Consider the following 14,637-nt stretch of genomic DNA (forward strand, 5'->3'; position numbering starts at 1 on the left):
AGCTACTATTCCAATGATATCCAGAATAGAACAAGTCAGCACAGCGATATCCATTACTTATTATTATCACTTTATCATCAAGGGCACTGTGATTCTCTATTGAAAATGACTTGAGTTGTTGGTTTGGTCAGAATAAATAACCATTTAAAACAATAACCGTCATTAAAAAAAAAAAAACATTTTTTTAATAAAATGTCAAAATAACCCCCCCCCCCCCCCCCCCAATATCCACCTGCTTGTGTTTTTTGTTTTGTTTTTAAATCCTACAGGATCATCGCTGCTAACTAAACGAAACGAAAATCTAAAACATACGCACAGGAAAATGCAACGCTAATGAAAAAGCCCATTTCACTTCCAAACTGCTGGTTTTGTGTTTGCCTCGGACTCTGCTGACTTGAACCCACTCCTAACAATGACACCAGTCCTGGAAAGACGGGGCACAAAGTCTGCACCGGGTACGAACCGCATTGCAAGAGGCTGAAGGGCAGCAAGCAGCGCTGAAGCCAGCTGTGTGGGCCCCTGACACGGCTGGGGCACCTTTGAAGCAGCTTTGATCGCTGTGACCAACGAAAAGATACAACATTGAATTGAAAACATGAATTTTAAAAAAATAACACACAAAATCACAATTAAAAGCAAGAGGCAGTGTAGTATCCCCCCCCCCCCCCCCCCCCCCCCCAGAACCTTACTGTGACTCCCTGCTCTGAGAACCCCTGTGCCCGCTGCATATCAGTCCAGTGATTTCTGAACCACTGTGTACCCAGTCCCAGACCGCAGTGGCGCTGGACACTGGGAACGCATGTCAAAACACACACAGCAGGAAGATCTCGCTCACAAAGCCGTGTGCAACTGAGCTGCACTCAGAGTAAAGGTTGCCCAAAACTGTCCCACCAACAGTGTTAATACTGAAACGAGAGGAGTCTGAATGAAGGGGTGCCGGGAGCTAGATCAGTAATGCTTATCAATACATACAAAACGCAGGCGCATGTACTAATAAATATTCAAGTATCTGTACGATGGGTTTCTATGCCGATATTCAATGCATCAGGCAGCCGACTAGCACGGGTGGCGCAGAAGTTAAGAGCAGCGTAAATACTTCTCTCACTAGCAAAGGAGAGAGACTCCCATTGCAGAGCACACTGAGCCAGCCAGGGTTTTGAGTTTTCATCAGGTACACAGAGCTTGACCTATCTATGGTTTACCTAATTAACTAACTTCGGGGGGTGGGGTGGGGGGGACAGAGCAGACAGTAAAGTTTAAAGCCAGGACTGTCTCACACCTCACATTGCAGCCAGTCCTGGGTTTCAGAAGTTCTTGTTCAGGTGCATTACTGCAGTGACCAGGCGCCCAGGAGTTGGATCAAATCAGACCTCTGCTAAATGTGCTCTGAACGGAGCCTGCAGATTTACTAAGAGGAGCTGATGCGCAGCTATAAGGGACTGACCGTTTATTAAACCTCAAACTCACAGCTCCTGCTCGAGGACTCTGCGTCCTTCAGGGCTGGTCTGAAACCCAGGGGTGGTGGGGTTCCCAGCTCCAGTTGCACAGCAGTTTCATCCATTCCAGGTGTTAATTCGAGCTTGATCAGCCGCAGGGTGTGTACAGGTAACAAGCTCAGGTGTGTCTTATTAACCGGGAATGAGTCAAGCTGCTATGCAAAGGGGGGGGCTGTTTTCAACCCCGTTTGCAAAGGGAGTGTTAGAAATCATCGCCGACGTGTCAAGCCTGTTGTCTCAAAGCCTTGCATTACAAAAAAAAAAAAAAACACAACGTTTCAACGAAAAAATTAAATACAGAACCATTAATAAAACCTCCAGTGTAAAAATGCCTGGCTAATTCAAAATGATAAAATCGCTAGAGGCATTTTGAAGTATTCACTAAAAAAACCAAATAAACACTTTTTAAAATGAATGAATCTAAACGAAATGACACCAGTGCTTTACAAATATAATACAGCTCTGGAAATAAAAAATATTTGACTTTCCCAACTCGGGCATAAACATCATCGCCGTCATCATCACTATCATCTTCATCGACATTCAAAAATAAAAACACAAAAATCACCAACTTTCTATTCTTCCTTCAAAAAAGCAAAATATAATAATATCACAGATCTGAATTACAGAACACACAATTTAAAATCCTTTTTTTTTCTTCCCCCATTATTTTTCCTTTCACACTGAAAGGATCAGTAAAACCCCGCGCCCCCACTCTTAAAAAAATAAAATTAAAATAAAAACATATTAGTGGTACATTACTCTGCTGTCAAGTTACCCACAAAACACGCAACAGAGAGAGAAAGGGGAGAGAGAGAGAGAGAGAGCAGTTTCCATACAGGCATTAAAAAGTCTGGAAGCAAGTCTGGTGTTACCTTGCCTAGGACACTGCCCCAGTTTCCACTAGAGGGTGGATATTTCCTTTAGAAAGTGTCCCACACACTCAGTAGTATATTTTTTGTTTCACCCTCCATCCCGCTCCCTTCATTTCGGGAGGGGTGGGAGAGGGGGAGGGGGATCTGCAGGCAGGGGAGGGGGTCGGGAGCTGCTCCGTTTGCCCGGATTGGCCCTCGGGGGCAGCCCGGGGTACCTGTACTCCCCGTAAGGGGCGGGCACATAGTCAAACCGCGGAGGGGGCGCGGGCTGCACCCCCTGGGCGCTCAGCAAGGAGTTCAACATGTCGAAGGTGTCCTGGTAGTCGTTGGGCTGGCTGCTGGCGCCATGCCCGTTGGGGTCTGACGACTGCCCCTTCCCCGAGCCGCCAGCGGGCTGCTGCTGCAAGAAAGGCAGGTCCAAGAAACCCAACTGCTGGCTGGCAGAGGAGGAGGAGGAGGAGGGAGGTAGAGGAGGAAGGGGAGGCTGGTAGCTTCTGGAAGACTTTTGACCGGCTTTGGGCTGGTGGTTGTGGGGCATCGCAGCGACGGACTCGTCAAAGTGGGGGCGCTTGCGTGCCGAGGCTCCACTTTGAGGGGTGCTGTGCTTGGAGGAGGAGGAGTCGCCGCTCGGCCTCCTGCTGCCCGCGGCCGTGCGGGGATTCTTGTGGGGGTGGTGGTGGTGGCGACGGTGGTTTGACGAGTGCTCTCGGTGCTTGTCTTTGCTCTTGCCGCTCCCTTCGTCCGACGTGCTTTGCCTCTCCGCCGCCGCGGGGACTCTGATCCTCACTTTGATCTCCTCGGGATGCCCCGAGCCCGCGCTCCCTGCCTTCTCCCCGGAGCCTCCCACCGGGATGCGCAGCTTCAGGGGCCCCTTCTCCGGCGTCTCCGAATTCCCGACGGGGATCTTCAAGACGATGGGTGAAGGGTTTTCCGCGCTCTCCCTGTGCTGCAGCGTGCCGGGCTGCCACTGAGGAGGAGGAGGCAGCCGGTCCCTCTTCTGCTGGGTGGCCGTGGCGTACTTCTCCTTCCTGCTGGCCTCCCTGCACTCCAGCTTGCGTTTCTGGGCAGCCAGCTCCTCGGCGTGCTTCGCCCGGTACTCGCTCAGGGACACTTTTGCAGGGGCGGCCTGCCATTTCTGGAGAGAGGGGAACCCCACGTCAAGGTCTGCACCTCCCAGCCCCTGGTCCGTTACCCTGGGCTGCTCGCCGGCAGCAGTTCTGTGAGCCTGGGGGTCCAGCTTTCTCTGGGCTTGCCAGTATCGCTGGGGTCCCTCGGTGGCGCAGAGGGGCTGGTCCGCCGAGGGCTCCGTGGGCGTGGTGGAGGAGGGGGGCGTGGCCGCAGTCATGCTCATCAGTCCTGCCAGCGCCATCTCGGAGGAAGCCATCGAGATCATGCTCATCAAAGCGTCCGTCTGATCGCCGCCTCCTTCCTGCAGCTTAGACTTCTTGGTCGTCTGCCCGGCCTGAAACGAAAAATACAAGATACACTGCAAACTTGGGAGAAACAAAACACGCACACACACATTATTATACATCACACACACACACTATATATAATGTATTTATATATACACACTGCAGGTGTACAGAAAGCACCTTTCTACAGCTCCTTTGTAACACATCAATCTTGAAGAAAGCAGCCACTGTCTGGGTGCAGCACTGCGTTACATTACCATCGTTTGCAAACCCCAGTAAAACGGCTGCAGTCAGAAGTTGTTAAAATGTGTTCACCATTGAGGTTACCTTCCAGTTCCGGATTCTCTTCAGCCGGTTCGGAGTCTTCTCAAGAATCTGCAGGAAGTCCTGGGTGAGCTCTGAAACACACACACACGCTCGTAGCAACACTGGCTGAGCAAATAGCAACCGGGGACCGTAACAAAGACTTCCTACGAACGTTCAAGCAGCCTCTGCAGTGTCTATGCAGCTAGAGCATGTGCGATGCAAGGCTTACTGATAGATTTCTGATTGATTACGGGCTTGTGTTTATTGTGTTGGGCGCTGTGCTCTGCGAACCTCCTGCCAGGTCATCACTGCAAAAGAGAATCTGTTCTCAGACGGACTTATCTGGACAAAATAATGAAATAAAGAGTTTTGATTGATTTAATAATTATTCAAAGTCTCTTCCACAAAGACACAAACATTTCGCCCCAGCAGTCTCATCCACGTTAATGTAGCGCCTCTCAAAAAAGCAGAGACATTAACGACTGGCTTCTTTGACTGAAGTCCTCAATATGTTACATTTTAAAAGTCTAAGGGGTCAGAAAAGTAAACAGAATCCAACATTTCTGTCCCTGTCCCCCTCCACCCCCCTCCCGTACGACCTTACCATCCAGCAGCTCCAGAGTGACAGTGGGGTCCACATACTCCCACCAGTGCTTCTCATCGGCCGACACTGGGATCTCCCAGTTTGACCACTTGCATGCCAGGTGGATGCACACGCAGGCCACTATGGGAGGACTGTACTGGAGGGAGAACGTGGTCAAGTGCAGGCTGGGTACAATTAGAAGACAGAAGACGTGAGAAACAGGTCAGCCTTTACTTAGGTCTTTCACTGACTTCCTGGGTTCAGCTTAAAGCCACACGAAAGAAACTTATTCCAAAGGTTATCAGAGCGGCTCCAAGTCAGCGTTTGAGAGACTCGTCTCTTAGGGTTTTATATTTATAGTATACAGTACATTCCCCAGGCTGCCTTTGTTTTCACCTTGTTTTATTTAAATGAATTGCTTGAGAAACAAACCACTCTGGTTTCAAACAACTAGCCAAGCAATCCAAGTAAACAAGGAAGAAATAATAATAATAATAATAATAATAATAATAATAATAATAAATCGAGCTCGAGTCGCGCTCTCGAATGTGTTTGAAGAGCAGCGAGCGCTCGATTCCTCGTGTATCTTCAGGGGTTAATCATGTATAAATCACTTCTCTCACGATGCTCGCTGAGCAGAATTTACATACCTGTTGGTAGCCATAAAATAGGACGTCTGAGCCAAGTCTTTGCTGGCTAAAAAAAACAAGAAGCAGCAGCAGCTACTGTCAGCAGAAACATTTTCACATGTTCCAGTTCTATTTGCAGTGTGAAAGGAAGACTATTTTACTGTGAAAGCTGTCTGTTGACACAAATTATGTTCAGCTTCGAGTTACATGCATACAGTAATCAAACTGGAAAGAGACCTGCTTTTACAGAATGCTTTAACTATAAAAAAAAAAAAAAAGCACTTCATATATCCTAGAATAATTACCTCGAATTAGCAAAATGATCAAATTAAAACTGATTCTGACAGTGTTGTGTAGATCTGCAATGAGAACAACTGGTTTATTTAACAATAGGAAAGTATGAAAAGGAAGGAGATCTTACCCCTGACTAGCTGTGTACACTTGACAACATGCGTATGAGGATGATCGATGGTGATTTCAAAAGCTGCAACAGGGGGAAGAGGAGAAAACAAAACCACGATTAACCCACAAGCTTCACAATCCCGCTCGGCTGTTCCCACAATCACACTCCGAACAGTTCAGCAAGATGTTGAGGGACAGCATTTTGTTGTAATTTTTTTTTTTTTGGGAGGGAGGGGGCAGAGGGGACTTTCAGATTTGGGGCAATAAAAACACAGACCACTCAGTGTGTTTGTGATCTTGGGAGTTTGTGCACATACTAACTAAAAAGCAAAATCAGCAGTTGTGTTGTCAGTGCCTGGATCGACGTACTGGCACGAGTTGAAGAGCACACAGCTTTCTTGTTGAATAAAGAATACCGGGTGTGACAGGACAGCTGCTAGCACTGCTGGGGGTTTAGACTGTGACTTTAACAATGCACCACTGCATTCCAAAGAGTTACCTTCCACTTCAGCCTGCTGCGTTTTCATGCAGCGCACTTCGGAACAGAATTAAACATGCCTGCACAGTTGGCTGTGATGTCAGCACGGAGGCCAGCGCCCCTCGCACCTGACAGCGGTTAAACACTTCGGCTCCACAGGTTATCAAACTCGTCTGACGTTTCAACTGAGAACTACTAACGGACCTTGTGAACACGCGGAGCGACGGGAGCGTCTCAGACCCCGGAACGATGGGAGCGTCTCAGACGTACAGCAACCCCCCCCCATAGACGGGAATGTAAAACAGATTCTTACATTAAGATGTAGATTACAAGAGCCACACAGTCACAGCCTAAATCACCACCAGCACAAGGAAACTCAACGGTTAAAAACATCTACACACAAGAAAAACTGAATAAAAGACCTGTTCACAATCTAGTGGGGCACTTTCTTTTATAACCCCCCCCCCCCCCCCCCCCAAAAAAGGGGTGTGCGGTGTGATGACTGCATGATCACATCTTCAGAAGGTCTTTTTCCTTCTCTCTCACTCGCGCGCTCTCTCTGCTGTGGAGAAGAGTGTATGTGGTTATCATTGGCAGCTGATGTGCAAGCAGACTGCCTTGGGCTGGGAGTGAGTGTCAGGAGAGCCTCTCCGGATCCACAACTTACCCAGGGTCTGCAGTATTATGCTCTCAAGAATGACCAGGTCTTGGGCTTGTTGCAGGTAAGCCTGAGGTTGAGAGGACAGGCAGGTTACTCACTAGGAGGCATTTTCTTCTCTTTTTACACAAAGCCTGCACATTGCACACAACATCACCTGGGGGTCTGGAACAGGGCATGAAATTCAGCAAAATCTCACGCACTTTGCATGGCACTGCGCTGCACAAACAGGGGGCTGTTACTTGGTGGAACTACGAAATTGCCACAGCTTGCTGACCCATGAGGACGTGGTCTCCGTTAGGTCTATGGGGGGAACGGGTTCAGCGTTTAGGGGGTTAATAAGGCGTTTGGGCTTGGTGGCCTAGGAATTTCGCACCCTGTTGAAAACAGACATTCAAATAAATTAGTAAAGCTTTTATTAAAAAACCCGTGTGTGATCTGGACACAGATAATAGCAACCTTACCTTTCGACAATTTATTTATTCAGGCATTTCTAACGTGATCATTATTAGAGGATTATTATTCATTTTTATCCAGTACCTGGTTTTTTTTTCCCCTTCCCCTGTAATGTTTCGGAAAAGGAAAAGGAGTCAGTAGGTTAACACTTGCAAGTGCTACTCACATCGCTCTTGGTGTCCGGAGACGGGTCCTGGGGGTTAAGACACGCGTGGGCCACCTTTATAACGTGCTCCAGTTTGCGAGGCTGCTCTTCCACCTTGGCAGCCAAGAACAGAGTGGCTGGGGCGATCACCTGGGGGGGGGGGGGCGTGAAACACAACGCAATCAACCGACCAATAAGAAACACCATTCACCAACTTACAATCTGCACAGCAACAAACTCATAGGACCGTTCACTGCAGAAACTACGCACACCAGGGAAGGGAACGAGGCTCCCGCTGCACAGCGGTCTGATCCCTTCCTGGCTTTACTGGGAGTTTAATAAGATGCACCTGGAGGAGACTGTTACACACACACACTGCGGCTAGCTTGCATTACAACCTGGAACGGATCAAACTGCTATGCAATCGGGAGTCTTATCTCCTGCACACCCTACTCTTGGGAAACCACCCTACTCTGGCTCGCACACAGCCACACTGCAGAGATGTGACCCTCACGACTCCTTGGCGGTTTACAGTATAATACAGGAGCAGAACGGCTGTTGATACTCACGTTCCTGTGGAATCTGGTGAAGGACTGGACCATGTAGAATCGCTGCATATAAACAATGGCTGTGTTGATTGTCAGCTGGGAACTGCAGAGAGGTGGTCAAGGAAAACGGCAAAACAAAAACTTGACAAGCAGCTTTATAGGTTAACCCCAAACAACGCTGATGAACGCTGTTATGAACAGACACATTCAGACCACAGGCAGCGCTCCAAGAAGGTTAGCTTCTCTGAAGGCTTATCTACACCCACGACATATTCAATGGAAAACTGAACACAGGCGTGGGACTCAACAAACAGCTTTAGAAGTAAAAGTATCTCAATATTACTGTAAGCTTGAGAGGCGACGGATGAGAGGGACTCTCTCTCTGTCTTACACCATCTACAATTCAAACAAATTAAACACAGGTGTGGATTTGTAATGGGGGGGGGGGAATGATGCATCCTAAAAATATAAACAATTTGAAAGTATAAAACAGAACGGTCCTTGTGAAAGATGCATTATAAAGGAACACGTAGAAAGCTGATTTTACACCTTTACATTTACAGATACACTACAAAGTACCTGAAATGCTTATTGTAGCAGCCCATTTAAAAAGGCATAAACACACCCCCACACCCCCCATTCCTACACAGCAAAATCATCCAAAATACCCAAGTGCCCCAAGTTATCATTTCTTCCACTGCATTTTCAGGTGTCAGTGGAGAGCTACTGTCATGTACTGGAAGGCATGTACTGAGGGGGGGCAGTGGTAGACTGTAAAAGGACATACAAGGTAAAAATGTGGGGGCTTTTATTTATTTTTGGACAGAATTAAAAGGGGGGTGGGGATGTCATTCATGCTGCAAACTTTCTGACTCAGTCCATGTTTGTGTTTGACTAAAACCCAAAAGAACACAATCTAAATCACTCAGTATATTACTGTCATGGTAGAATTACATGAGTCCAATTACCCTGCACTGTGAGAGAGCCCCGCACACTGTGAGAGAGCCCCGCACACTGTCATCTTCCTCAATACATTACGAAACCCATACCCACATCTCTTGTAAAGATTATAAACCTCCCCTCACTGCTTAGTACCTTGGACTGTCATTCCATGTTCTCACACAGTTTACTATACACGCTCCAGCATGGCACACTGTTTTCCCTAAGATTGCGATCACGAAGATAACCCCGTCGAGCTCAAGGGGGGGTTAGTCACCATCCTGACAGAGATTACTGCACAGACCTGGGGGAAACCCCCTTAGTGTCAACCAGTAAACCATAAGCCCACATTCACCTGATGAGAAACAAACAGGCCTTTCTTTCACTTCTTCCAATACCCTGGCACAACACTTAGTGCTGCTTGCTTTTAAATTCAAGTGCATTCGGCACGCTGTCATTCAAATCCTCCAAAAACAAACTGATTGCAATCCCAGCTAGACACGCTGTATTCATGCTACACTTCAGGGGACGGAAATAAAGACTCCTGTTGCATTGCCCCCTCACCCATTCCAGGTTTTACTATGAGCTTGATCAGCCCCAGCTCTTAGGGAGCAAGCTCAGGGGTGAGTTATTAAACTCACAGCAAAACCCGGAACGGGTCGAACGGGGGTCCCACTTCCATCCTCACATTCTAGAATTGGAATTTCCATTCTGCCTTTACGCTCTTAAGCAAAAGCTGATCTTTTGGGGAACCTTGCCGATCTGCAAACGCACACTCTCTTACATTCTGACAACTGCAAAATACCAGGGAGCCAAGTGACTAGAATAAAAGACCTACAGTTTAAAAACAAAAACACAAAAAGCATGGCTTTGCCACCTCCAGGCAGGCACACACACAATCCCTTCAACATAACAAGCACTGATGGGATCTATCGAGGAGCAAATGAATACATGTGTCCCTATCCTCTTATCAATAGGCGTAAATGAAACAACAAACCACCTAACATTGCAGAAATATGCGACGTCAATAAGTAACCCAATACAACAGAATACCAGTAACATCTGCTTATAGAGCACCCTGCGATCTCCTCTGACCCGTGATAACTATATTACTAGGTGCACCAGACAGTAAAGTACAGCGAAATATTACTGAGACTCTCAGCTGAACATCCACGAACACACTGACAGCAGCGAGCTGTTGTGATGTTCGTGTGTCTGCCAAACACCATTCAGCCGATATATAAAAACAAAACACCGCAAACCTGAACCTGCCGCTTCCTCGCTGTATTTTAAACACAGCGCCTCGTAAACTAGAAAGCGCGTTTTAAATTACTGAAAACAACGTTTAAAAAACTACAAAACGAGCGCCTCTGACTGTCTGGGAGAGAGAATAAATGTAACCACCGGCACCGCACGACTACAAAACAGAGAGACACCAGCCCGGTTTCACCGCGTTAAAATGAAAGAAAGCCGCCGATCCGGATGCAGAGACGAGCCCAGCTCCACTGGCTCGAGTGCTTCGCGTGTTCCGTGTCCGGATCCACAGCCGGCTTCTCTTTCTCGAGTTCACGACGCGAAACTCCCGCCGGGCCCGGCCGGCCACGGCCTAAAGCAGCGCGGAGCAGCCGAGGCCTGAGCTACATCTACCCCCCCGGATCGGCTCGAGGCTCCATGAGGCCCCCCCGCTCGATGGGGGGGGGGGGCCCCCCCCCCGGGCTCTGGGCCCCCCCCCCGACTCGATGGTCTCTGGGCCCCCCCCCCCCCGACTCGATGGTCGCTGGGGGGCGAGTACCAGGGGGGGGGGGGGGGGGGGGGGGGGGGGGGGGGGGGGGGGGGGGGGGGGGGTGGGGGGGGGGGGGGGGGGGGGGGGGGCGGGGGGGGGGGGTGAGGACGTGGCCCCTCTCGCTCCCCCCTGTTTTATGCGGGACCAGAGAGACCTCTGCTCTCTGTACGGGCTCCGAACGGAGACCCGGCCGCCAGGGCCGGCGGAGAAACGCGGAGCGACGAGTAGACCGACAGGGCAGAGCCGAGAGAGGCCCTCTGACGGATCCCGAGATGCTATCGCCGGCTCTGCTCGGGCTCCCCTCCTGCTCTCTGCCGGCTCTGCTCTCTGCCGGCTCTGCTCTCTGCCGGCTCCTGCCTGCTCCCCTGCCGGCTCTGCTCTCTGCCGGCTCCCCTCCTGCTCCCTGCCTGCTCTCTGCCGGCTCTCCTCTCTGCCGGCTCTGCTCTCTGCCGGCTCTGCTCTCTGCCGGCTCTCTCCTGCCGGCTCTGCTCTCTGCCCTCTGCTGCTCTCTGCCGGCTCTCTGCCGGCTCCAGCTCTCTGCCGGCTCCCCTCCTGCTCTCTGCCGGCTCTCTGCCTCCTCCTGCTCTCTGCCAGCTCTCTGCCGGCTCCCCTCCTGCTCCCCTCCTGCCGGCTCTCTGCCCTCCGGCTCCCCTCCTCTCTGCCGGCTCTGCTCTCTGCCGGCTCCCCTCCTGCTCTCCGGCTCTGCTCTCTGCCGGCTCCCCTCCTGCTCTCTGCCGGCTCTGCTCTCTGCCGGCTCCCCTCTCTGCTCTCTCTGCTCTCTGCCGGCTCTGCTCTCTGCCGGCTCCCCTCCTGCTCTCTGCCGGCTCTGCTCTCTGCCGGCTCCCCTCCTGCTCTCTGCCAGCTCTCTGCCGGCTCCCCTCCTGCTCTCTGCCGGCTCCCCTCTCTGCCGGCTCTGCTCTCTGCCTGCTCTCTGCCGGCTCTGCTCTCTGCCGGCTCCCCTCCTGCTCTCTGCCTGCTCTCTGCCGGCTCTCCTCTCTGCCGGCTCCCCGAGCAGAGGCGCAAGGATACACGTTGAGTCGCTGCCCCATGTCCTGCAGGAGGTTAGCAGCCTGCTGCCGGTAAGAAAGCTCCTTGTCCGGGTCTAACCCCGCACGGCGGGACGGGCTATTCTCGATCTGCTCCCTGGTGAAATACCATTTTCCGTTCTCTGAGGAAGGAGAGGGAAACGAAGCCGCCATCACTGAGAGGAGGAGCGAGGGCGGGGGGGTAATCAAAACCACGCAGAGGGGCGTCACGTCACGCACGACCACGCTGCGTGGATAGAGGGGTTGCATGCGGGAAGGCTTTTCCGGCTCCGGCACGTCCTTATGAAGTCACGATTACAGGACTTGCGACTGTTGCCATGGCGACGAGCTCCTCTCTCTGTGAAACAAAAATCATATATATTTTTTTAATATTTACTATTTTTAACCCCCAGTTTGCTCTCTGTACAATTTTTTTTTTTTTTAATGAATTTAAAAAAAATCAACATAACAAAGAAGCGTTTGCTTTAAACCCTTATTTAAAAGCACGGCGATGTCGTCAGCACAACAATAACGACACCGACGATGATGACGATAACTCTGTTAGTGTTTTGATCTGCGCATGCGCATTGTATAGACCCTGGTTTCTATACAATCACTTTCCGTGGGTCTGTGAGAGAAACACACACGCAATGCAGCAGCGGCGCCTGTAGTGTTATTAGCATGCGTATAACAACGTTACCACAAGAGGGCGCTCATACCCCTTGTGACATGCTGAGACTCAGAGCAGGACATTGCATCTGGGGGCTGCCTCCCGGTTAATCGCAGGGCTCTATGACTGTGAGGTTAATCTCCTCTCTATAGGACGAGCCGCGACACTCGCCACCTACACTCCAGTGACTCGCTGCACTTGGAGTCTGACCCCTGTCTCAGGTGACGTGTCAGATGCTCCGGAGCGGCTTGCGCAAACGGGCCAGGCTCCTGTATGCGTTATGCTCCAAATAACATTGCCCTGCAGTCTCGGGCATCAGCACTCAGGCGACTGCTCAACACAATGCGCTTGTTTTTGTATATAAGATCAAACTTTAAGCAGCCAGGCAGACTATCGTTTCGGCTAGTGCTTTCTGTAAGACAGCCGCGCAATGCAGACACAGCGTTTACCGTGCCGAGGAAGGCACTGGATGAAAAACGCACTTAGTTTAGTAATGTGGTCAGAGAGCGGAATTCGCCCGCTGGTTTCTGTGTGAAAGAACTGAACACATTGCTGGAGATTTCGACTCTTAGTTCGAGCCGTGCAGTCGGTGACCGGGGACGGGGGACAGGGGACGGCATTGGATAATTCAGGCTGAACGCGGTGTGTGCGTCACAAGCCCAGCAGGTGCTTTGGGTTTCTCTCCTGGCTCATCGCTGTCAGGCTTCATTCTTCAACACCGCAGCCGCGCCCAGTGCTTGGGTCTGTAGAGCCGGAACAGAACCGAATGCAGCGACTCGACAACCGCTGTGCGCGCTGCAGGAATGTGCGGGCTGCTGCGCGCAAACTTTTACTGAAACGAATAACATCAGCAAAGACTTTCAGATCATCTGGAGGCGGTGGGGAGGGCGGCTGGCTTGTAAACTTGTCCCGGGGCAGAACATTTCTGAGGGCTGCACGGCTCCCCGCAAATAGATGACCCAGAATCGCAATAGTCGCTTTTATAAAAAATAATTTAAAAAATAAATACATCTATTGTTTGAACGATTACGAACGCTGTCATTTTTGGAAACGTTTCGAGTTCGAAGATTCGAATATTTGTCTCAGATCTGTAAGAACATTATGGAGGGACTTAATTAAAAAAAAATAATAAACACACACACACACACACGTGCGCACCAGGGGAGTATTTTGGTGCTTGCGTTGGATAACGTTATGCGACGCGCTAGATAATCTTTCAGAGCATCACCTGCAGGGGGCATCAGCGCCCCAACATGCCGACTGCAGGAGGTTTGACTGCCCTGTCACGTCAAGCGATTCTACAGTGTGGGGGGGTCAGGATGAGGGGTCTCTAATACCTGCTGCACAGGGAGAGTGAATCTACAGTGTGGGGGGGTCAGGATGAGGGGTCTCTAATACCTGCTGCACAGGGAGAGTGAATCTACAGTGTGGGGGGGTCAGGATGAGGGGTCTCTAATACCTGCTGCACAGGGAGAGTGAATCTACAGTGTGGGGGGGTCAGGATGAGGGGTCTCTAATACCTGCTGCAGAGGGAGAGTGAATCTACAGTGTGGGGGGGTCAGGATGAGGGGTCCCTAATACCTGCTGCACAGGGAGAGTGAATCAACAGTGTGGGGGGGTCAGGATGAGGGGTCTCTAATACCTGCTGCACAGGGAGAGTGAGTCTACAGTGTGGGGGGTCAGGATGAGGGGTCCCTAATACCTGCTGCACAGGGAGAGTGAATCTACAGTGTGTGGGGCTGGAAGACTCCCATTGCATAGCAGTTTGATCCACTTCTGGTTTTACTAGGAGTTTAATAGCGCACACTTGAGCTTGTTGCCCCTATACGCGGCGGGCAAGCAAGCTCGTAGTAAAACCTGGAATGGAATAGAATGGAATGGATGCAAATGCTATGCAATAGAAGCCGTGTTCCCAAAATATTGGACCTGCTGTTTCTGATGCGGACCAGTCAGTTTCACGGCCGGGAACGAGCCACAGTTAAAGAGTACAACTCACTGGATCAGCCAAACTCAACCGCAGGGGAATCCTACAGGGCGTGGCGTCACTATGAATGCAATATCATATTTCGTGGCATAGTTTTGGACACTCACTGTTGAGTGAACGTTGTGCGCCCTGCGCTCAAACCTGCCATTAAACCCCGCTTGTCTTTGGTGCCTGTTGGGAGTTATTTGCACTGCGTTGAATTCCCTGTTTCTAAAGGCCGCGTTGGCAATCTGAACCGTAAATGC

The 14,637-nt window shown here is 50.5% G+C and overlaps 1 protein-coding gene across 2 annotated transcripts; it reads right to left on the minus strand.

Moving 5' to 3' along the window:
• Positions 1-670: 670 nt before the first annotated feature.
• On the minus strand, positions 671-11,950 carry ccnt1 (cyclin T1). 2 transcript variants are annotated; one of them, XM_041241519.1, is made up of 9 exons: positions 11,743-11,950; positions 8,013-8,094; positions 7,465-7,593; positions 6,852-6,912; positions 5,726-5,788; positions 5,326-5,371; positions 4,697-4,860; positions 4,102-4,184; positions 671-3,833 (listed from the first exon to the last, which is right to left on the minus strand). In XM_041241519.1, exons 1-9 carry the CDS (start codon positions 11,910-11,912, stop codon positions 2,481-2,483), a joined length of 2,151 nt encoding a protein of 716 aa, XP_041097453.1. In that variant the 5' UTR covers positions 11,913-11,950; the 3' UTR covers positions 671-2,480. The 2 variants fall into 2 exon arrangements, with proteins under 2 accessions (XP_041097453.1, XP_041097454.1); XM_041241520.1 differs by having other exon boundaries at positions 4,114-4,184; positions 11,743-11,949.
• Between the last annotated feature and the right edge of the window lie 2,687 nt (positions 11,951-14,637).

The sequence above is a fragment of the Polyodon spathula genome, unplaced genomic scaffold (genome assembly GCF_017654505.1).
Source record: "Polyodon spathula isolate WHYD16114869_AA unplaced genomic scaffold, ASM1765450v1 scaffolds_784, whole genome shotgun sequence".
Lineage (NCBI taxonomy): Eukaryota > Metazoa > Chordata > Actinopteri > Acipenseriformes > Polyodontidae > Polyodon > Polyodon spathula.

What these genes read in the sequence shown, in the direction of transcription:
- ccnt1 (XM_041241519.1), bottom strand. Translation starts at nt 11,912, where the DNA reads ATGGCGGCTTCGTTTCCCTCTCCTTCCTCAGAGAACGGAAAATGGTAT. An exon ending in TCACCAGATTCCACAGGAAC is followed by an intron (nt 7,594 to 8,012) that starts GTGAGTATCAAC and finishes CCCCCCCCCCAG; the next exon opens with GTGATCGCCCCAGCCACTCT. An exon ending in ACTGGAAGGTAACCTCAATG is followed by an intron (nt 3,834 to 4,101) that starts GTGAACACATTT and finishes TTTTCGTTTCAG; the next exon opens with GCCGGGCAGACGACCAAGAA.